Source organism: Kogia breviceps, chromosome 1, assembly GCF_026419965.1.
Source record: "Kogia breviceps isolate mKogBre1 chromosome 1, mKogBre1 haplotype 1, whole genome shotgun sequence".
NCBI classification, from domain to species: domain Eukaryota; kingdom Metazoa; phylum Chordata; class Mammalia; order Artiodactyla; family Physeteridae; genus Kogia; species Kogia breviceps.
In genome coordinates, this window is record NC_081310.1 from 43,543,718 (window position 1) to 43,568,439 (window position 24,722).

The 24,722-nt window shown below is 37.6% G+C and overlaps 1 protein-coding gene across 1 annotated transcript in view; it reads right to left on the reverse strand.

Moving 5' to 3' along the window:
- Positions 1-24,722, reverse strand: part of AXDND1 (axonemal dynein light chain domain containing 1) — an 83,891-nt gene that overhangs the window by 41,193 nt on the left and 17,976 nt on the right. Inside the window, exons 10-12 of the mRNA XM_067017430.1 lie at positions 7,302-7,442; positions 6,501-6,605; positions 2,595-2,715 (exon numbers count right to left, since the gene is read on the reverse strand). Of these exons, the coding sequence (XP_066873531.1) occupies positions 2,595-2,715; positions 6,501-6,605; positions 7,302-7,442 (367 nt within the window). The remainder of the gene's footprint in view (positions 1-2,594; positions 2,716-6,500; positions 6,606-7,301; positions 7,443-24,722) is intronic.

Here is a 24,722-nt window from a genome sequence, read left to right on the forward strand (position 1 = left end):
ACTGAGGTATAGTTGATGTGCAATATCATATAAGTTTCAGGTATACAACATAGTGACAATTTTTAAAGGTTATATTCCATTTATAGTTATTATAAAATATTGGCTATACTCCCTGTGCTGTACAATGTATCCTTGTAGCTAATTTATTTTATACATAGTAGTTCATACCTCAGTCCTCTACCCTATCTTGCCCCTCCCCTTTTCCCTCTCCCCACTGGTAACTACTAGTTTGTTCTCTGTATCTGTGAGTCTGTTTCTTTTCCAGGTTTGTTTCTTATGTTATATATTTACTTTCACAATTGTTTTCTCTGGACATGTCAATGTCCCTTTTAAAGTTTTGCATCAAAATGGAACATCCATGTCGTAGATGAGGTCTTACTATTAAAGAGGAAAATGGGATAAAAATTTGAATCTGTTGAGGGTCATAATTTATTGTTAATATTATAATTTCCAGATGTGAAATTAGGCAACCAACCAGCAAACATTTTAGAAAAATAGAACACTGTATTGTGGGACATTACTACTTTCCTAAAGCATCACTATAATTGTCCACAGGCTGCCATATTTCAAGTCAGTTGTCTTCTTGGGTACCAAGGTAATAGAACCAAAGCGAGTTATCAAGTGATCATAATACAGTTACATTATGTAAAAAAAATAAGAACCACTTTCCCTAGTCTATTAGTGTATAATTAAAGTAGAAAGTTTTAACATGTTCGCAAACAAAAGAAATAGAATTCTGGCTATACTCATAGGTTCTGGTGGAAAAAAGAGCCCTTAACTGGACAATAGCCAGCTATCCAATAGAGAATAAACAAAAGAAAACAATGTAACTTTTCCTTTTCAAGGCCCATAATAGAATAGCTGCATTATTCAACAATTAGATATACATATTCATTTTTTAAAAATTTTGTCTACATGGAAACAACCTAAATGTCCATCAGCAGATGAATGGATAAAGAAGATGTGGTAGACACACACACACACACACACACACACACACACACACACACACACACACACACACACACATACACAATGGAATATCACTCAGCCATTAAAAAGAACAAAATAATGCCATTTGCAGCAACATGGATGGACCTAGAGACCATGTGAAGTAAGTCAGACAGAGAAAGACAAATATCATATGACATCACTTACATGTGGAACCTAAAAAAACAGTACAAATGAACCTATTTATAAAACAGAAAGAGTCAAAGATTTAGAAAACAAACATGGTTACCAAGGGGGAAAGAGGGGGTGGGAAGGATAAATTGGGGGATTGGGATTAACATATACACACTACTATATATAAAACAGATAATGAATAAGAACCTACTGTATAGCACAGGGAACTCTATTCAGTACTCTGTAATGACCTATATGGGAACAGAATCTAAAAAAGAGTGGATATATGTATATGTATAACTGATTCACTTTGCTGTACAGCAGAAACTAATACAACATTGTAAATCAACTATATGCCAATAAAAAATTAATTAAAAAATAAAAAATTAAAAAAAATTTTTAAAGATATATATATACACACACACACAATGAAATATTACTCAGCCATTAAAAAGAATGAAATAATGCCATTTGCAGTAACATGGATGGACCTAGAGATTATCATACTAAGTGAAGTAAGTCAGAAACAAAGACAAATAACACATGATATCACTTACAAGTGGAATCTAAAATGACACAAATGAACATATCTACAAAACAAAAACATACTCACAGATATAGAGAACAGCCTTGTGGTTGCCAAAGGGTAAGGGGGGTTGGGGAGGGAATGATTGGGAGTTTGGGATTAGCAGATGCAAGCTATTATATATAGGACAAATAAACAACAAGGTCCTACTGTATAGCACAGGAACTATATTCAATATCCTCTGATAAACCACAATGGAAAATATGAAAAACAATGTATACACACACACACACACACACACACACACACACACACACACACACACACACACACACATATATAACTGAGTCACTTTGCTATACAGCAGAAATTAAACACAGCATTGTAAATCAACTGTACTTCAATACAAATTTAAAAATAAAATAAAATTTTGGGGACTTCCCTGGTGGCACAGTGGTCAAGAATCCACCTGCCAATGGAGGGAACATGGGTTCAAGCCCTGGTCCAGGAAGATTCCCACATGCCGCAAAGCAATTAAGCCCATGCGCCACAACTACTGAGCCTACACTCTAAAGCCCGCGGGGCACAACTACTGAAGCCTGTGCACCCTAGAGCCCATGCACTGCAACTACTGAAGCCCATGCACTCTAGGGCCCGCATGCTGCAACTACTGAGCCAATGTGCTGCAACTACTGAAGCCCATGTACCTAGAGCCCATGCTCTGCAACAAGAGAAGCCACCACAATGAGAAGCCTGCACACTGCAACAAAGAGTAGCCCCTGCTCATTGCAACTAGAGAAAGCCCACATGCAGCAACAAAGACCCAATGCAGCCCCCCAAAAAAGTAAAAAATAAATTAATTAAAATTTTGTCTAGATTATTGAAAACTGTAAAATGAAACTTTATCCAGCCAAAAATAAGTTACGATTTCAGATGAACCAACCTTTACAGACAATTCATATGTGGCTGAGCTCCAGATATCTCTTTCTGCCATTAACTGTTTAATATCACTCTCCATCCTTTCTCTTTGTAACGTATATAAGTCATGATATTCTTCTACAATTCTAAAAGAAAAATTTAAAAACAGCTATATAAATACATATTTTAAAAAATAACTGTTCTAAAGTAGGCAATTTGTTCCTTTAAAACTCATCACAAGGTAATTATGGTATAACTTCTGGATATATTAGTAACATTAATATACAGTGAAATAGAAGAAAAAATACTCACATTTCATGAATAAATCTTACAAAGGTACTAAAGTAAAAAGTTCAATATATTACTCCCTGCTCTAAACATTTTTCATCATATTTTTCTTTATTCACTAGAATTTTCACACCATGGTACTCCAGTGGTATAACAACACTATATCTAATGAAAAATTCTGAATACAAGTAGTAGTAATATAGCTGTTTTTCATTTTTTTTTCTCACAGAATTTAGGATTCTTTATTAAGAAGATACAAAGGCACAGAGCCTAATAATTGTGAGCTACCTTTTAAAATTATATAGAATTAGATAAGATTTAAAGAAATTCTCTACCAATCAAGCAAAAGCTTAAGTATAATTAAGTACATTTTTCTTAAATCTTTCTTCTTCTTGTTTACCAGAATATACCTTTTCCTTCTTTTTTTTTTCTTTTTTTGCGGTACGCGGGCCTCTCACTGTTGTGGCCTCTCCCGTTGCGGAGCACAGGCTCCACACGCACAGGCTCAGGGGCCATGGCTCACGGGCCCAGCCACTCCGCGGCATGTGGGATCTTCCCGGACCGGGGCACGAACCCGTGTCCCCTGCATCGGCAGGCGGACTCTCAACCACTGCGCCACCAGGGAAGCCCTACCTTTTCCTTCTAACTTACAATGAAGCTTCTTTTAGAATTAAAATCCCTTCTGAGAGTAAATACAAACACAGAAGTTGTAAAGCGATTGGTAGCCTTTCACAAACCTTTTGAAACACTTCCCCCTAAGGAATATTAACTTTCCTGTAAGAATAAAAGGTCAGTGACACAAAATTCTTCTAATTTTGTTGAAAGCAATTAACCGCCAACATCAGTTCCTAAAGCCTCCTTCTATTTGGAGGCGTCCACTTGTTCAAACTGAGAAAAAATTAATCACTGTAGGTGGCACACAGATGAATATACATATAAAAATTCAACAAGCAATAACCTTAAGAGTTATGCACTTTACTACCTAAAAGACCTCAATTTTAAAAAGGGAATTAATGACCTTTATTTATCTTTTTAAAATATCTTTATTGGAGTATAATTGCTTTACAATGTTGTGTTAGTTTCTGCTGTACAGCAAAGTAAATCAGCTATATGTAAACATATATCCCCATATTCCCTCCCTCTTGAGCCTCCCTCCCACCCTCCCTATCCCACTCCTCTAGGTTGTCACAAAGCATCAAGCTGATCTCCCCGTGCTATGCAGCAGCTTCCCACTAGCCACCCATTTTACATTTGGTAGTGTATATGTGAATGACTCCTACTTATAACAGCCAAAGAAAAAATTCAGAAACAACCTTAATGTCCAACAACAAGGGACTGACCAAATAAAATATATAATGCAGCTCTATGATGAAAATACTCTAGCTAATTAAAGATCATGTTCTTAGGACTTCCCTGGTGGTGTAGTGGTTAAGAATCTGCCTGTCAATGCCGGGGACATGGGTTCGAGCCCTGGTCCGGGAAGATCCCACATGCCACGGAGCAACTAAGCCCATGAGCCACAACTACTGAGCCTACGCTCTAGAGCCCAAGTGCCACAACTACTGAAGCACGCACTCCTAGAGCCCATGCTCCGCAACAAGAAAAGCCATTGCAATGAGAACCCTGCACATCTCAACGAAGAGTAGCCCTGGCTCACCGCAACCAGAGAAAGCCCTTGTGCAGCAATGAAGACCCAACGCAGCCAAAAATAAATAAATTATTTATTTATTTAAAAAATAAAGGTCATGGGTTTTTTTTGGTTTTTGTTTTTTTGCGGTACACAGGTCTCTCACTGTTGTGGCCTCCCCCGTTGCGGAGAACAGGCTCCAGATGCACAGGCTCAGTGGCCATGGCTCACGGGCCTAGCCGCTCTGCCGCATGTGGGATCTTCCCGGACCAGGGCACTCACCCGTATCTCCCGCATCGGCAGGTGGACTCCCAACCACTGCGCCACCAGGGAAGCCCCAAAGGTCATGTTCTTAATACTCTGGTACGTAGGAAAAATTTTTGTGTACAACATAAAACAAGAAAACCCAAATGATAATGGTACCTATTCAGTTCATATCATTTTTATAAAAAATATATAGAAAAAAGAAAAATATATTGTATTATCAATAGTAGTTAACTGTAAGAGAATTGTGAATATTTTTAATTTTCTTATTTATGTGTCTCTGTATTTTCCAAATTTTCAACAAAATAATTAGTCATTATAAGAAAAAAATATTACCTGCAATATCTAATCACACACACACAAAATGAACCATCCTACTTCAGAACCATCAATGTTTAAAGAAAATGAGATTTTTTTTTCTCTCTTTTCTTCCCTTCTCTCTGATTTTAGAAGATGTTTTGTTCTGATAATTGACATTAGCACAAAAGAAATTCTAATTTATTTATTTTTTATTTTTATTTTATTTTTAGCTCCATCGGGTCTCAGTTGTGGCACACGGGATCTTCATTGTCGTGTGTGGGATCTTCATTGAGACATGTGGGATCTTTAGTTGAGGCATGCAGGATCTAGTTCCCTCACCAGGGATTGAACTCAGGTCCTCTGCATTGTGAAAGCAAAGTCTTAACCACTGGACCACCAGGGAAGTCCCGAAATTGTGATTTTTTAAATTTATTTTTGCTTGTCTGTGTTTTCTAATTTTCTTATAAGGCACATGTACTGCTTCTATGATAATATAATAATATTTTAAGTCAACTAAATAAAAAATTAAAATGCAATCAAATATATCTTTTGACACATACCCAAGAGCTTCCTAGAAATCAGAACTCTAACAGAAAACAAAATAGAATATGAAAATGAAATAGAATAGAGATTTGCAAACTACAGCCTGTGGGTCAAACCTGGCCCACCACTTGTTTTTATATAGCACATGAGCTAAGAATTTTACTTTTTTTATTTTTTATATATTTGATTTACTTTTTATATTTTTTTAATGGTTAAAAAACAATAGAATAATATTCTGTAACACATGGGAATATTATAAATTCAGATTTCAGTGTCAATAAATAAAGTTTTATTGGAACACAATCATGTTCTGGTATTGTCCTTGGCTGCTTTTGTACTACAGTGGCACACATTACAAAGGAAGAGTTGATTGAGTAGTTGCATCAGAAACCATATCTCCCATCTGGCCCTTTACAGAAAAAGTCTGCTAACCCCTGAAATAGAATAAAAACATTGGGACCATAGTAGAGTCACTAAAATCTAAAAAAGAACTAGACTCACACTACTAACTAGGAAAATGCAAACAAAAACTAGGTACATTTCATATCTATCAGACTGATAAAAGATATGAGCAAAAGGGAAATCTCATACACTGTTTAGAGGATATACTGGTACAACCACTTTGTGGAGTATCTGGTAACATCCAGCAAGACAAGTCTATGCATATCCTATGACCCAGTAATTCCACTTCTAGGTTTACCCCCCTGGAAAATTCTCATACAAGGAGACACAAAATGTGTATTACAACAGTGTGTGGAAGAGTTAATATATACAATGAAACTTAACATATATTAACTCCTTCAAGCACTGTTGTAATTCAAAAATCTTCAAATGCTTCTAAAAAAATTTTATTCCTTGAAATAAGGTGTGAAGCAAGTATGACATAATGGCTAATATTTGGTAACTCACCTGGCATTCTTTTCAGCGTCTAAAAGAGCTTGTGCCAAAGCTCTGTGGGCCTTTTCTGCTTCTTTTGTTAATTTCATATCATGTGCCAGAACCAAACACAGCTCCCTGAAATAAAGCAAGCAAGTTTTGTATTCATAGTTGAAGATTTTGAAAACGTTTCTACCTAGGAAATCAGATTTATACTCAGGAATCTTCTCAGTTATCATGTGTACATCTCTTCCTAGTTTTTCTACCTTATAAACCAAATCAAGAAATCTAGTGTTGATTCAGGTGGACTCTTACCAGGTTTGGCAATGGAATCAGACTGGCTAGAAAAGGCAGAAAGAAGATGGGGAGGATTCTCTAGAATGGAGTGAAGGCAGATGCTGGCAGGCAAGGCCTTAAGGCTGCTCTATCCTACCCTCTGACATGCCTATCCTATCCTCTTCATTCTTGCCACTAATCATCTTGCCACAAGGTTGGTTGATCACTAAATGTGATTGCTATTATATATAATGCTTATTCTCTTTGGGATTTGAACCTTAACATCCATAATCACGGCACTGCTCTGTAAACCAAACTAAGATAAGCATCTCTATTTTGGAAGGAAGAACAAGAGTCTTTTCCCTATCAAACATACAACAGACCCCTAGTTTTGTGTTAACCTGTGTAACCCATGTCTCTACAGTTATATCCAGGTCTTTCTGTTCTCTTGCAAAACACAAAAAGAGAATCAGAGAGTCCTCACCTTTAATCATTCTACTTTCCCTGAGTATTTTTTACTCTCTTTAGAGATAGGGCTTTGATAAGCACAGTTTTTACCTGGTCAGTTCCTCAATAATATTCTTAAAATTGTACAGTTCTTCTAAAATGCACTGGTCCATCACTTGCTGAGTTACCATGTCTTTGTAGAAGTCAGTCATATGCCAGGCAATTTGGTCAAGCATTTGTACATACCGCTCCCTGTATGAGAAAGAAGGAAAACAAGACATCATGCAGAAGAAAAGGAAAAATGAGCCAGAAAATATGTGAGAGAGAAAGTAATGTTAGGGAAAGAAATAGTGAACAGATACTCACAAAAGATATGTGGGGAGAAAAAGACAGAAAAAGAAAAGGATCTAGGCTGTGAATTCCTGCCATGCTCATGAATGAATGAGCATTCCAAGTGAATGAACAGTGGAGAATTTTAATCAGAGTCATAATTATTTGGAACATAATGTCTGAGATGTAAAACAAAATAAGGACTTTTAAATTTCTTCTTCTAAATTATAAACTCTATCAGGATAAAAACTATGTCTTACGTATTTACACATTTACAACATCTAACAGAGTGCCTTGAATATAGTGGAATTTTTCTAAATAGTTTTTTTTGTAAATAGTTGAATTCATGAATAAAACCACTTTCTCAAACTGACCAAAATGTAAAAAGACACCAAGTGTTTAAAAATAAACAAAGACAAAGAAGTCTTTAAGTACTAAGAAGTAATTTCTCTTGCTTCTGAATAAAACCAAACAAAATATTTGGAAATGATCACAGATGATAAATTATAAATACCATAACTGAGCAGTCTTCATTTATTTTAAAAGTGATCTAGGTATTGTATTCTAAGCCTGAGACCCTAGAATTTTAATATCTTTGAGTTGAAATAATCATTTAGCTTGATCTCTCACCCAATGACAAAAAGAATTATCCAGCCCTTGCTTAAACACTTAAAGTGATAGGGAGTTTATCAGCTCAATGTGCAGCTCATACATTGGGATGTATCAATTTTTAAAACAACTTCTTTAGGACACTCCCTCATAGCAAAATAGGGTCAAAATATTCTGAAGGGCCTTCCCATTACAACACAACTATATCCATGATAAAGCATACTTCTTCTTTTTTTTTTTTAACATCTTTATTTGAGTATAACTGTTTTACAATAGTGTTAGTTTCTCCTTTACAACAAAGTGAATCAGTTATACATATACATATGTTCCCATAACTCTTCCCTCTTGTGTCACCCTCCCTCCCACCCTCCCTATCCCACCCCTCTAGGTGGTCACAAAGCACAGAGGTGAACTCCCTGTGCTATGCTGCAGCTTCCCACTAGCTATCTAATTTACATTTGGTAGTGTGTATATGTCCCAGCCCCTCTCTCACTTCGTCACAACTTACCCTTCCCCCTCCCCATATCCTCAAGTCCAAAGCATACTTCTTGAAGCATTACTGGGCTCGCAGAAAGAAACAGAAGTCTCTAGGGATGAAAAAACAACAAGAAACTAAATACGGTAATCTAACAATGGAGGGGGAGGTAGTAACCAGTATTCACTAGGAAAACCCAAGGTCAGAAGTGGCCCAGTAAAAATACCAACACTGGGTTCCAGAGACTAAGTCTTGGGCTTTCTTCAAAGTGGGCAACCTGGGAGTAGGACTATTGTATGAAGCCAGGATTCCAGAAAAGAAAATATACAAATCATCTCTTCAGGAAGCAACCATGATTTATACCCTGAGGATTTCATGATTAAGATTAGCCAAATATTAGTCACACAAGCAAAGACTGCAAAATACTCATGTAAATAAACCATCATGAATGAGATGCAGAAGAAACAACACACAGTAGATTTAGATACCAATGGTCTTCATATATTAGAATTATCAGATTTAGAATACAAAACTATGCATGAAATGTCTGAGAAATAAAAGATGGAATTTAAACATGAATAAGCAACAAAAAACTTATCAAATATGATGAGACAGCTATGGACACAAACCAACAGAACTCTCACAGGGAAAATGTAATTATCAAACTGTAAAACTCAATAGATGAGTTACAGCAGAATAGATGTAGTTAAAGAGGGTATTAGTGCCCTGGAAAAAATACCCAGAACGCAGCACAGAGACAAGGAGGTGGAAATTATGAAATAGAGATAGACAAAGAGCATAGAATGAGAAGATCTAATATAAGTCTAATCAGAGTTCCAGAAAGAGAAAACAGAAAGAATAGAGAACAGACATTCATCAAAGAGATCATCACTGATATTTCTCCAAAACTTATGAAGGACATTAATTTATACATAGGATTGTGGTACAGATATAGGTACAAGAAATAAAAAAAGAAATCCAGAGGAACCAAATACACGCTTCTTCCTAAAATAACAATGACAACAACAAAAAAAGACACAGTTTGTGAAACAATTTTTGAGACACTGGGTATCAAGCAATGAAAGAAAGTGATTCCTGAGACACCAGAAATAAATAAGGTAAGCACTATGATTGCTCCAACTTGCTGGCCTGAGAGAGTTTTCAGGCCATGCAATAAGGAGATGGAACCCATGAGGACCCCACTGGACTCCCTAATTTAAGGAGACAAAGCTAAGAGTCTAGAGAGATGAAAGTGGCTAGAGTTCAGAGGACAAGCTACCAGGGAGAAAAGAGCTGCACAGAGAGACCTCTGTGCAGAGACCCACCTACAGAGGGTCCCCCTCAAGTATTCAGCTAAGTAATGAGCAGGGCATAAATGTGAAGAAACTACCTGAGACCAGGGAAAGAACCATCTGAAAGGATCAAAGGTAAGAGTGCCTGGCACTCACACATGGCTCAAAATCATGCCTGTTCCACCTAGCTAAACTGGAAAAATTCATGATTCAGGGGGCAGTGGATAGAATACAAAGAAAAGTCTAGTGTCAGTATTCAGGAATAATTAGCCCTAAATTGAGCACTGTTCTGGTCCTGCCTAAAGGTCCCAAAAGGTCAAACTGTTTTCAAGTAACAGTTGTGTCCCAGAATAAAGCTCAATAATATTTTTAAGAGTACAAAAATACATAGCGTCCAATAAGGTAAAATTCACAATGTCTGCCATTCAATCAAAATTACCAAGCATGCAAAGAAGTAGGAAAACACAGCCATGAGGTGAAAAATCAATCAAAACTAAGCCAGAAATGGCATAAGTGTTAGAATTAACAGACAAGGACATTAAAAGTTATCATAACTATATTCCATATGTTTAAAAAGTTAATGAGACATGGATAGTATTTTTTTAAAGACCCTAATTGAGCTTCTAGAAATGAAAACTACAGTGTCTCAGAAGAAAATATCACTGGGTGGGATTAAAAGCAGATTATATACTGCAGAAGAAAAGATTAGTGAATTTGAAGATACAGCAATAGAAGCTATCCAAAATGAACAGAAAAAGAGAAAAAAATAATTTAAAGATTTCAAAACATCAGTGACCTGTGGGATAATTTCATTATTAGTGGCCTAATATATGTGTAAATAGACTCCCCTGAAGAGGGGGAGGGCAGAAAAAATACTTGAAGAAAAATGAGCCAAAAAATTTCCACATTTGTTGAAAAATATAAATTCACAGATCCAAAAAGCTCAATGAGCTGAACCCCAAGAGATATGCGAACAAAGAGGAGAGGGGGAGTTCTCTCCCAGTAGCCTCAGAAGCAGCGGATTAAAGCTCCACAATCAACTTGAAGTGCCCTGCATCTGTGGAAAACCTGAATAGACAGCAAAATATCCCAAGTTAAGGAGGTGGACTTTGGGAGCAAGATATATTATTATTTTCCCCTTTTTTCTTTTTGTGAGTGTGTATGTGTGTGCTGCTGTGTGAGATTTTGTCTGTATAGCTTTGCTTTCACCATTTGTCCTAGGGTTAGATCGACCCTTTTTTTTTAATAGAAATTTTTCTTCTTGATAATTATTTTTTATTTTAATAACTATACTTTATCCCACTTTATTTTGTCTTCTCCCTTTCTTTCTTCCTTTCTTCCCTCCTTCCTCCCTTCTTTCTTCCCTTCCTTCCTCTCTTCCCTTCCTTCCTCTCTTCCTTCCTCCCTTTCTTCCTCTCCTCCTTCCTTCCTTCCTCTCTTGCTTCCTTCCTTTCTTCCTTCCGTCCTTCCTCCCTTCCTTCCCTCCCCCCCTCCCTCCCTCTTTCTTCCTTCCTTCCTTTTCTTTCCTTTCTATTTTTTCTCCCCTTTATTTTGAGCCATGTGGATTAAAGGCTCTTGGCGCTCCAGCCAGGCATCAGGGCTGTGTCTCTGAGGTGGAAGAACCAACCTCAGGACACTGGTCCACAAGAGACCTCCCAGCTCCACGCAATATTAAACGGCAAAAATCTCCCAGAGATCTCCATCTCAACACCAAGACCCAGCTTCACTCAAGGACCAGCAACAAACAGTGCTGGACACCCTATCCCCAACAAAGAGCAAGACAGGTCTACAGCCCCATCCATTAGCAGAGAGGCTGCCTAAAATCATAATAAGGCTACCAAAATCCCCAAACACACCACCAGACGTGGACCTGCCCACCAGAAAGACAAGATCCAGCCTCATCCACCAGAACAGAGGCACTAGTCCCCCCAACCAGGGAACCTACTCAACCCACTGAACCAACCTTAGCCACTGGGGACAGCCACCAAAAACAACAGGAACTACGAACCTGCAGCGTGCAAAAAGGAGACCCCAAACACAGTAAGATAAGTGAAATGAGAAGACAGAAAAACACACAGCAGATGAAGGAGCAAGATAAAAACACACCAGACCTAACAAATGAAGAGGAAATAGGCAGTCTACCTGAAAAAGAATTCAGAATAATGATAGTAAAGATGATTCAAAATCTTGGAAATAGAATAGACAAATTGCAAGAAACAGTTAACAAGGACCTAGAAGAAATAAAGAGGAAGCAAGCAACGATGAGCAACACAATAAATGAAATGAAAAATACTCTTGATGGGATCAATAGCAGAATAACTGAGGCAGAAGGATGGATAAGTGACCTGGAAGATAAAATAGTGGAAATAACTACTGCAGAACAGAAGAAAGAAAGAAGAGTGAAAAGAACTGAGGACAGTCTCAGAGACCTCTGGGACAACATTAAACGCACCAACATTCGAATTATAGGGGTCCCAGAAGAAGAAGAGAAAAAGAAAGGGACTGAGAAAATATTTGAAGAGATTATAGTTGAAAACTTCCCTAATACAGGAAAGGAAATAGCCAATCAAGTCCAGGAAGCACAGAGAGTCCCATACAGGATAAACCCAAGGATAAACACGCCAAGACACATGATAATCAATCTGTCAAAAATTAAATACAAAGAAAACATATTAAAAGCAGCAAGGGAAAAACAACAAATAACACACAAGGGAATCCCCATAAGGTTAACATCTGATCTTTCAGCAGAAACTCTACAAGCCAGAAGGGAGTGGCAGGACATATTTAAAGTGATGAAGGAAAAAAACCTACAACCAAGATTACTCTACCCAGCATGGATCTCATTCAGATTTGATGGAGAATTTAAAACCTTTACAGACAAGCAAAAGCTGAGAGAGTTCAGCACCACCAAACCAGCTCTACAACAAATGCTAAAGGAACTTCTCTAGCCAGGAAACACAAGAGAAGGAAAAGACCTACAAGAACAACCTGAAACAATTAAGTAAATGGTAATAGGAACATACATATTGATAATTACCTTAAATGTAAATGGATTAAATGGTCCCACCAAAAGATACAGACTGGCTGAATGGAAACAAAAACAAGACCCATATATATGCTGTCTATAAGAGACCCACTTCAGACCTAGGGACACATACAGACTGAAAGTAAGGGGATGGAAAAAGATATTCCATACAAATGGAAATCAGAAGAAAGCTGGAGTAGCAATTCTCATATCAGACAAAATAGACTTTAAAATAAAAACTATTACAAGAGACAAAGAAGGACACTACATAATGATCAAGGGATTGATCCATGAAGAAGATATAACAATTGTAAATATTTATGCACCCAACATAGGAGCACCTCAATACATAAGGCAAATACTAACAGCCATAAAAGGGGAAATCGACAGTAACACAATCACAGTAGGGGACTTTAACACTCCACTTTCACCAATGGACAGATCATCCACAATGAAAATAAATACGGAAGCACAAGCTTTAAATGATACATTACACAAGATGGACTTAATTGATATTTATAGGACATTCCATCCAAAAACAACAGAATACACATTTTTCTCAAGTGCTCATGGAACATTCTCCAGGATAGATCATATCTTGGGTCACAAATCTAGCCTTGGTAAATTTAAGAAAATTGAAATCGTATCAAGTATCTTTTCTGACCACAATGCTATGAGACTAGATATCAATTACAGGAAAAGATCTGTAAAAAATACAAACACATGGAGGCTAAACAATACAGTACTTAATAACGAAGTGATCATTGAAGAAATCAAAGTGGAAATCAAAAAATACTTAGAAACAAATGACAATGGAGACACGACGACCCAAAACCTATGGATGCAGCAAAAGCAGTTCTAAGAGGGAAGTTTATAGCAATACAATCGTACCTTAAGAAACAGGAAACATCTCAAATAAACAACCTAACTTTGCACCTAAAGCAATTAGAGAAAGAAGAACAAAAACCCCCAAATTTAGCAGAAGGAAAGAAATCATAAAGATCAGATCAGAAATAAATGAAAAAGAAATGAAGGAAATGATGGCAAAGATCAATAGAACTAAAAGCTGGTTCTTTGAGAAGATAAATAAAATTGATAAACCATCAGCCAGACTCACCAAGAATAAAAGGGAGAAGACTCAAATCAATAGAATTAGAAATGAAAAAGGAGATGCAACAACTGACACTGCAGAAATAGAAAAATTAGAGATTACTACAAGCAACTGTATGCCAATAAAATGGACAACGTGGAAGAAATGGATAAAATCTTAGAAATGCACAAGCTGCTGAGACTGAACCAGGAAGAAAGAGAAAATATGAACAGACCAATCACAAGCACTGACATTGAAACTGTGATTCAAAATCTTCCAACAAACAAAAGCCCAGGACCAGATGGCTTCACAGGCGAATTCTATCAAACATTTAGAGAAGAGCTAACACCTATACTTCTCAAAGTCTTCCAAAACATAGCAGAGGGAGGAACACTCCCAAACTCATTCTATGAGGCCACCATAACCCTGATACCAAAACCAGACAAAGACGTCACAAAGAAAGAAAACTACAGGCCAATATCACTGATGAACATAGATGCAAAAATCGTCAACAAAATACTAGCAAACAGAATCCAACAGCACATTTAAAGGATCATACACCATGATCAAGTGGGGTTTATTCCAGGAATGCAAGGATTCTTCAATATATGCAAATCAATCAACGTGATACACCATATCAACAAACTGAAGGAAAAAAAACATATGACCATCTCAATAGATGCAGAGAAAGCTTTTGACAAAATTCAACACACATTTATGATAAAAACCCTGCAGAAAGTAGGCATAGAGCGAACTTTCCTCAACATAATAAAGGCCATATATGAAAAACCCACAGCCAGCATCGTTCTCAATGGTGAAAAACTGAAACCATTTCCACCAAGATCAGGAACAAAACAAGGTTGCCCACACTCACCACTCTTATTCAACATAGTTTTGGAAGTTCTAGCCACAGCAATCAGAGAAAAAAAAGAAATAAAAGGAATCCAAATAGGAAAAGAAGAAGTAAAGCTGTCACTGTTTGCAGATGACATGATACTATACATAGAGAATCCTAAGGATGCTACCAGAAAACTACTAGAGCTAATCAATGAATTTGGTAAAGTTGCAGGATACAAAATTAATGCACAGAAATCTCTGGCATTCTTATACACTAATGATGAAAAATTTGCGAGTAAAATTAAGAAAATACTCCCATTTACCACTGCAACAAAAAGACGAAAATATCTAGGAATAAACCTACCTAAGGAGACCAAAGACTTGTATGCAGAAAACTATAAGACACTGATGAAAGAAATTAAAGATGATACAAATAGGTGGAGAAATATACCATGTTCTTGGATTGGAAGAATCAACATTGTGAAAATGACTACTACCCAAAGCAATCTACAGGTTCAATGCAATCCCTATCAAATTACCACTGGCATTTTTTACAGAACTAGAACAAAAAATTTCACAACTTGTATGGAAACACAAAAGACCCCGAATAGCCAAAGCAATCTTGAGAACGAAAAGTGGAGCTGGAGGAATCAGGTCCCTGACTTCAGACTATACTACAAGACTACAGTAATCAAGACAGTATGGTACTGGCAAAAAACAGAAATATAGATCAATGGAACAGCATAGAAAGCCCAGAGATAAACCCCCACACATATGGTCACCTTATCTTTGATAAAGGAGGGAAGGATATACAGTGGAGAAAAGACAGCCTCTTCAATAAGTGGTGCTGGGAAAACTGGACAGGAACATGTAAAAGTATGAAATTAGAACACTCCCTTACACCACACACAAAAATAAACTCAAAATGGGTTAAAGACCTAAATGTAAGGCCAGACACTATCAAACTCTTAGAGGAAAACATAGGCAGAACACTCTATGACATAAATCACAGCAAGATCCTTTTTGACACACCTCCTACAGAAATGGAAATAAAAACAAAAATAAACCAATGGGACCCAATGAAACTTAAAAGCTTTTGCACAGCAAAGGATACCATAAACAACACCAAAAGACAATCCTCAGAATGGGAGAAAATATTTGCAAATGAAGCAACTGACAAAGGATTAATATCCAAAATTTATAAGCAACTCATGCAGCTCAATAACAAAAAAACAAAGAAGCCAATCCAAAAATGGGCAGAAGAACTAAATAGACATTTCCCCAAAGAAGATATACAGATTGCCAACAAACACATGAAAGAATGCTCAACATCATTAATCATTAGAGAAATGCAAATCAAAACTACAATGAGATATCATCTCACACCGGTCAGATTGGCCATCATCAAAAACTCTAGAAACAATAAATGCTGGAGAGGGTGTGGAGAAAAGGGAACACTCTTGCACTGCTGGTGGGAATGTAAATTGATACAGCCACTATGGAGAACAGTATGGAGGTTCCTTACAAAACTAAAATAGAACTACCATACGACCCAGCAATCCCACTACTGGGCATATACCCTGAGAAAACCATAATTCAGAAAGACTCATGTACCAAAATGTTCTTTGCAGCTCTATTTACAATAGCCAGGACATGGAAGCAACCTAAGTGTCCATCAACAGATGAATGGATAAAGAAGATGTGGCACATATATACAATGGAATATTACCCAGCCATAAAAAGAAATGAAACTGAGTTATTTGTAATGAGGTGGATAGACCTGGAGTCTGTCATACAGAGTGAAGTAAGTCAGAAGGAGAAAAACAAATACCATATGCTAACACATACATATGGACTCTAAGAAAAAAAAATGTCATGAAGAGATTAGTGGTAGGATGGGAATAAAACACAGACCTACTAGAGCATGGACTTGAGGATATGGGGAGGGGGAAGGGTAAGTTGTGACAAAGTGAGAGAGGGGATGGGACATATATACACTACCAAATGTAAATTAGATAGCTAGTGGGAAGCTGCCACATAGCACAGGGAGATCACCTCTGTGCTTTGTGACTACCTAGAGGGGTGGGATAGGGAGGGTGGGAGAGAGGGTGACGCAAGAGGGAAGAGATATGGGAACATATGTATATGTATAACTGATTCACTTTGATGTAAAGGAGAAACTAACACACTATTGTAAATCAGTTATACTCCAATAAAGATGTTTAAAGAAAAAAAAAAAGATGTTAAAAAAAAAAAGGCTCAATGAATACCAAGCATAAGAAACATGAAGAGGGCTTCCCTGGTGGCGCAGTGGTTGGGAGTCCGCCTGCCGATGCAGGAGACACGGGTTCGTGCCCTGGTCCGGGAGGATCCCACATGCCGTGGAGCAACTGAGCCCGTGAGCCATGGCCGCTGGGCCTGTGCGACCGGAGCCTGTGCTCCGCAACGGGAGAGGCCGTGGCAGTGAGAGGCCCGCATAACGCAAAAAAAAAAAAAAAAAAAAAAAAAAAACCATGAAGAAAACTACACCAACACACATCATAGTCAAATTGTTCCAAAGCAAGGATATGGTGCCCAGAATTTAATGAATTCCACAAAATAATGGTCAGGAAAGTTTTCATCAGATTAAAATTCAAGTGAGAGTAAAGAAACCAGTCGGGAAAGACCAAATAACATATTACCTCAACTGTATGATGTTCTAGAAAAGAGAAAAAGGATAGGGACAGTAAAAAGATCAGTGGTTACTGAGGGTTCAGGGTGAGGGGGTATGGGAAGGGAGGAGGGATAAATAGGTGATGCACAAGGGTTTTTAGGACCATGAAACTATTCTGTATGATACTGTTATGTTGTGATACTGACTGATAACATATTTTGAAATCAACATGGACAAATTACTGTGCTCTCCATGTGTAGTATATTTCACTAAGACAACTTGAAAGAACTGGGGATGTTTAGCGTAAGTAAAAGAATGCATAAGAGGAAAGACAAAATGGCTGTTTTCAGATATTTAAAGAGCCATAAGATGAAAGAAAGAATGGACTTCTTTTGAGGATTTTCAGAGTACAAAATTAGGATTAGCAGGTAGAAGTTATAGGAAGGTAGATTACACTTATATAAAGGAGGTATTTAAATTTTTTCTTATGTGAAATTTGATACACAAAGTAATATGGGCAATGTAAATGAGGAATCACAATGATGAGAGGACTACTGAGGAACACTTCGTAATTTTTATTGAGATATAATTTACATGCTATAAAATTCACCCTTTAAAAGTGTATGATAATGTGTTTAGTATATTCACAAAGTTGTGAAACCCTCAACCTATCTAATTCTGGAGTATTTTCATCATCCTCAAACACCTCTTAATGGTACCCGTTAGCAGTCACTCTCCATTCCTCTTTCTCATTTCCTAGCAACTACTAATCTACTTTGTCTAGATTTGCCTCTTCTGGACATTTCATATAAACTGAATCATACAATATGTGATCTTTTGTGACTAGCTTCTTTCATCTAGCATAATGGTTCATCCATGGTAAATCATGTATCAGTATTTCATTCCTTTCTATGGTTGAAAAATATGCATTTGTCAAAATCCATAGAACTGTATAACAAAAGAATAAACCTTAATGTAAACTATGAACTTTAGTCAATAATATCGATATATTGGTTCATTAATTATAACAAATATACTACATTAACACAAGATGTTAATAATGAGAGAAACTGTATACAGAGCACGGAGGGGTATATGGACACTCTCTATATTATATGTTCAATTCTTCTGTAGATCTAAAACTATTTTTTAAATAAATTTATTTATTTTATTTATTTATTTTTGGCTGCATTGGGTCTTTGTTGCTGCACGTGGGCTTTCTCTAGTTGCGGCGAGCAGGGGCTACTCTTGGTTGCAGTGTGTGGGCTCCTCATTATGGTGGTGTCTCTTGTTGAGGAGCACAGGCTCTAGGCATGTAGGCTTCAGTAGTTGTGGCACATGGGCTTAGCTGCTCCATGGCATGTGGGATCTTCCCGGACCAGGGCTCGAACCCGTGTCCCCTTCATTGGCAGGCGGATTCTTAACCACTGCACCACCAGGGAAGTCCTAAAACTTTTTTTTTTTTTTTTAAACTTTTTATTTTTTAAAAGAAAGTAAGGTGAGCACATTTTTTAAAAAATGAATAGGTAAGTAACAAGCTGGGAGAAACTATTACGTATAGTCAATCCTTGAACACTGCAGGGGTTGGGGCGCCCACTCCTCTGCAGTTGAAAATCTGTGGACAGTCATCCCTTGGTATCTGTGGGGGATTGGTTCCAGGACCCACTGTGGACTCCAAAATCCAACGATGCTCAAGTCCCATAGTTAGCCCTCTGTATCTATGGTTTCAAATCCACCAACCATGGATCATGTAGTACTGCATTTATTAGAAAAAAAAAAATCCATGCTTAAGTAGGCCCATGCAGTTTAAACTCACGTTGTTCAAGGGTAAGCTGTATGTATGTTTTAAAATACATTAAAATATATGTAAATATAAAATTATATATATAACGAAAGACTAGTTTCTGAGATATATAAAGAACTCCTAAAGCTCAATAATAAAAAGACAAACAACCTGATTTAAAACTAGGCAAGGGCTTCCCTGGTGGCGCAGTGGTTGGGAGTCGCCTGCCGATGCAGGGGACGCAGGTTCGTGCCCCGGTCCCGGAAGATCCCACATGCCGTGGAGTGGCTGGGCCCGTGAGCCATGGCCACTGAGACTGCACATCCGGAGACTGTGCTCCGCGACGGGAGAGGCCACAACAGTGAGAGGCCTGTGTACCACAAAAAATAATAAAAAATAAATAAATAAATAAATAAATAAAATAAAACTAGGCAAAAGATTTGCACAGACATTTCACAAAAAGAATATATGGTCAATAAGCTCATGAAAAAGTGTTCAACATCAAGAGTTGGCAGGGAGGGACTTCCCTGATGGTCCAGTAGTAAAGAATCCACCTTGCTATGCAGGGAACGTGGGTTCAATCCCTGGTCAGGGAACTAAGAGGCCATATGCCACAGGGCAACTAAGCCTGTGTGCCACAACTACTGAGCTTACATGCCTCAACTAGAGAGCCTGCATGCCACAGATTACAGAGCCCATGTGTTCTGGAACCCGTGCCACCACTACAGAGCCCACCTGCCCTGGAGCCGGCACACCACAACTAAAGAAGAGAAAAAAAATAAACCTGCATGTCACAACTAGAGAGAAGCCCGTGCATCACAACAAAGAGTCCATGCACCGCAACAAAAGATCCACATGCCTCAACAAAAAAGATCCCATGTGCTGCAACTAAGACCTGACACAGCCAAAAATAAATAAATCTTAAAAGAAAAAAAAAAAAGAGTTGTCAGGGAAATGTAGGTTAAAAGCATTATACATCCACCATAATGTCCAAAATTAAAAAGAACTACATAACTAAATGTTGGCAAAAATATGGAGCAACCAGAACTCTCACACACTGTTAGCAGGAGTATATAATGGTACAAACACTTTAGGTAAAAGTATGATTATCCCCCTTTTTTTTTCATATACATATATTTCTAATAGATCTTTATTGGAGTATAACTGCTTCACGATACTGTGTTAGTTTCTGTTACACAACAAAGTGAATCAGCCATATGCATAAACATGTCCCCATATGCCCTCCCTCTTGAGCCTCCGTCCTATCCTCCCTATCCCACTCCTCTAGGTCATCGCAAAGCACGGAGCTGATCTCCCTGTGCTGTGCTGCTGCTTCCCACCAGTCAACTATTTTACATTTGGTAGTGTATATATATCAATGCTACTCTCACTTCGTCCCAGCTTCACCCTCCCACCCCATGTCCTCAAGTCCATTCTCTATGTCTACCTCTTTATTCCTGCCCTGCAACTAGGTTCATCAGTACTTTTTCTTTAGACTCCATATATATGCGTTAGTGTACGGTATTTGTTTTTCACTTTCTGACTTACTTCACTCTATGCAAGAGACTCTAGGTCCATCCACCTGACTACAAATAACTCAATTTCATTTCTTTTAATGGCTGAGTAATATTCCATTGTATATATGTGCCACATCTTCTTTATCCATTCATCTGTCGATAGACATTTCGGTTGGTTCCATGTCCTGGCTATTGTGAATAGTGATGCAATGAACATTGTGGTACATGTCTCTTTTTGAATTATGGTTTTCTCAGGGTATATGCCCACTAGTGGGATTGCTGGGTCATATGGTAGTTCTATTTTTAGTTTTTTAAGGAACCTCCATACTGTTTTCCATAGTGGTTGTATCAATTCACATTCCCACCAACAGTACAGGAGGGTTCCCTTTTCACCACACCCTTTCCAGCATTTATTGTTTCTAGATTTTTTGATAATGGTCATTCTGACAGGTGCAAGGTGATACCTCATTGTAGTTTTGATTTGCATTTCTCTAATAATTAGTGATGCTGAGCATCTTTTCATGTGCCTCTTGGCCATCTGTATGTCTTCCTTGGTGAAATTTCTATTTAGATCTTCCATCCATTTTTTAACTGAATTGTTTGTTTTTTTTATATTGAGCTCCATGAGCTGTTTGTATATTTTGGAGATTAATCCTTTGTCTGTTGTTTCATTTGCAAATATTTTCTCCCATTCTGAGGGTCATCTTTTTGTCTTGCTTATGGTTTCCTTTGCTGTGCAAAACTTTTAAGTGTAATTAAGTGCCATTTGTTTATTTTTGTTTTTATTTCCATTACTCTAAGAGGTGGGTCAAAAAAGATCTTGCTGTGGTTTATGTCAAAGAGTGTTTTTCCTATGCTTTCCTCTAAGAGTTTTACATTGTCTGATCTTACATTTAAGTCTTTAATCCATTTGGAGTTTATTTTTGTGTATGGTGTTAGGTAGTGTTCTAATTTCATTCTTTTACATGTAGCTGTCCAGTTTTCCCAGCACCACTTATTGAAGAGGCTGTCTTTTCTCCATTGTAATTTCTTGCCTCCTTTGTCATAAACTAGGTGCCCATATATGTGTGGGTTTATCTCTGGGCATTCTATCCTGTACCATTGATCTATATTTCTGTTTTTGTGCCAGTACCACACTGTCTTGTCTACTGTAGCTTTGTGGTATAGTTTGAAATTGGGGAGCTTGATTCCTCCAACTCCGTTTTTCTTTCCCAAGACTGCCTTGGCTGTTCGGGGTCTTTTGTGTTTCTATACAAATTGTAAGATATTTTTGTTCTAATTCTGTGAAGAATGCCATTGGTAGTTTGATAGGGACTGCACTGAATCTGTAGATTGCTTTGGGTAGTACAGTCATTTTCACAGTATTGATTCTTCCAATCCAAGAACATAGTATATTTCTCCATCTGTTTATGTCATCTTCGATTTCTTTCATCGGAGTTTTATAGTTTTCTGAATACAAGTGTTTCTCCACGTTAGGGAGGTTTATTCCTAGGTACTTTAGTCTTTTCATTGCAGTGGTAAATGGGAGTGTTTCCTTAATTTCTCTTTCTGATTTTTTTGTCGTTGGTGTATAGGAAAGCCAGAGATTTCCGTGCATTAATTTTGTATCCTGCAACTTTACCAAATTCACTGATTAGTTCTAGTAGTTTTCTGGTGGTATCTTTATGATTTTCTACGTATAGTATCATGTCATCAGCAAAGAGTGACAGTTTTACTTCTTCTTTTCCCATTTGTATTTCTTTTACTTCTTTTTCTTCTCTGATTGCTATGGCTAGGACTTCCAAAACTAAGTTGAATGAGAGTGGAGAGAGTGGTCATCCTTGTCTTGTTCTTGATCTTAGTGGAGATGCTTTCAGTTTTTCACCATTGCGTATGATGCTTGCTGTGGGTTTCTCATATATGGCCTTTATTATGTTGAGGTAGTTTCCCTCTATGCCCATTTTCTGGAGAATTTTTATCACAAATGGGTGTTGAATTTTTTTTTTTTTTTCTTTTTTGGCACGCGGGCTCAGCAGTTGTGGCTCATGAACTTAGTTGCACCGCGGCATGTGGAATCTTCCCAGACCAGGGCTCGAACCCGTGTCCCCTGCACTGGCAGGCGGATTCTTAACCACTGAGCCACCAGGGAAGTCCAGGTGTTGAATTTTGTCAGAAGCTTTTTCTGCATCTAGTGAGAGGATCATATGGTTTTTATCCCTTAATTTGTTAATGTGGTGTATCACATTGATTGATTTGCGTATATTGAAGAATCCTTACGTCCCTGGGATAAATCTTAATTGATCATGGTATATGATCCTTTTAATGTGCTGTTGGGTTCTGTTTGCTAGTATTTTGTTCAGGATTTTTGCATCTATGTTCATCAGTGATATTGGTCTATAATTTTCTTTTTTTGTGGTATCTTTGTCTGGTTTTGGTATCAGGGTGATGGTGGCTTCGTAGAATAAATTTGGGAGTGTTTCTCCTTCTGCAATTTTTTGGAAAAGTTTGAGAAGGATCAGTGTTAGCTTTTCTCTAAATGTTTGATAGAATTCACCTGTGAAGCCAACTGGTCCTGGACTTTTGTTTGTTGGAAGATTTTAAATTATGGTTTCAGTTTCATTAGTTGTGATAGGCCTGTTTATATTTTCTAATTCTTCCTGGTTCAGTCTTGGAAAATTGTACCCTTCCAGGACTTTGTCCATTTCTTCCAGGTTGTCCATTTTATTGGCATACAGTTGTTTGGTCTCTTATAATCCTTTATTTCTGCAGTGTCAGTTGTGATTTCTCTTTTTTCATTTCTAATATTATTGATTTGTGTCCTCTTCCTTTTTTTCTTGATGAGTCTGGCTAAGGGTTTATCAATTTTGTTTATCTTCTCAAATAACCAGCTTTTAGTTTTATTGCTCTTTACTATTGTTTTCTTCATTTCTATTTCATTTATTTCTGCTCTTTTTTTTTTGGCGGTACACAGGCCTCTCACTGTTGTGGCCTCTCCTGTTGCGGAGCACAGGCTCCGGATACGCAGGCTCAGCGGCCATGGCTCACAGGCCTAGACGCTCTGCGGCATGTGGGATCCTCCCAGACCAGGGCACAAACCTGTGTCCCCTGCATCGGCAGGTGGACTCTCAACCACTGTGCCACCAGGGAAGCCCTGCTCTGATCTTTATGATTCCTTTCCTTCTACTGACTTTGGGTTTTCTTTGTTCTTCTCTCTCTAGTTGTTTTAAGGGTAGGGTTAGATTGATTACTTGAGATTTTTCTTGTTTCTTGAGGTGAGATTGATTCTTCCCTCTTAGAACTGCTTCTGCTGCATCCCATAGGTTTTGGGTTGTTATATTTTCGTTGTCATTTGTTTCTATGTATTTTTAAATTTCTTCTTTGATTTCTTCAGTGATCTCTTGGTTATTTAGTAGCTCACTGTTTAGCCTCCATGTATTTGTGTTTTTTACAGTTTCTTTCCCGTAATTGATTTCCAATCTCATAATGCTGTGGTCAGAAAAGATGCTTGATACTATTTCAATTTTCTCAAATTTTCCAAGGTGTGATTTGTGTCTGAAGATGTGATCTATCCTGGAGAATGTTCCATGTGCACTTGAGAAGAAAGTGTACTCTGCCACTTTTGGGTGGAATGTTCTATAAATATCAATTAAATCTATCTGAACTATTGTGTTATTTAAAGCTTGTGTTTCCTTATTTATTTTCTGCTTGGATGATCTGTCCATTGGTGTAAGTTGGGTGTTAAAGTCCCCTACTATTATTGTGTTACTGTCGATTTCTCCTTTCATGGTTGTTAGCATTTGCCTTATGTATTGAGGTGCTCCCATGTTGGGTGCATAAACATTGATAATTGTTATATCTTCTTGGATTTATCCTTTGATCATTATGTAGTGTCCCTCCTTGTCTCTTGTAACAGTCTTTAAAGTCTATTTTACCTGATATGAG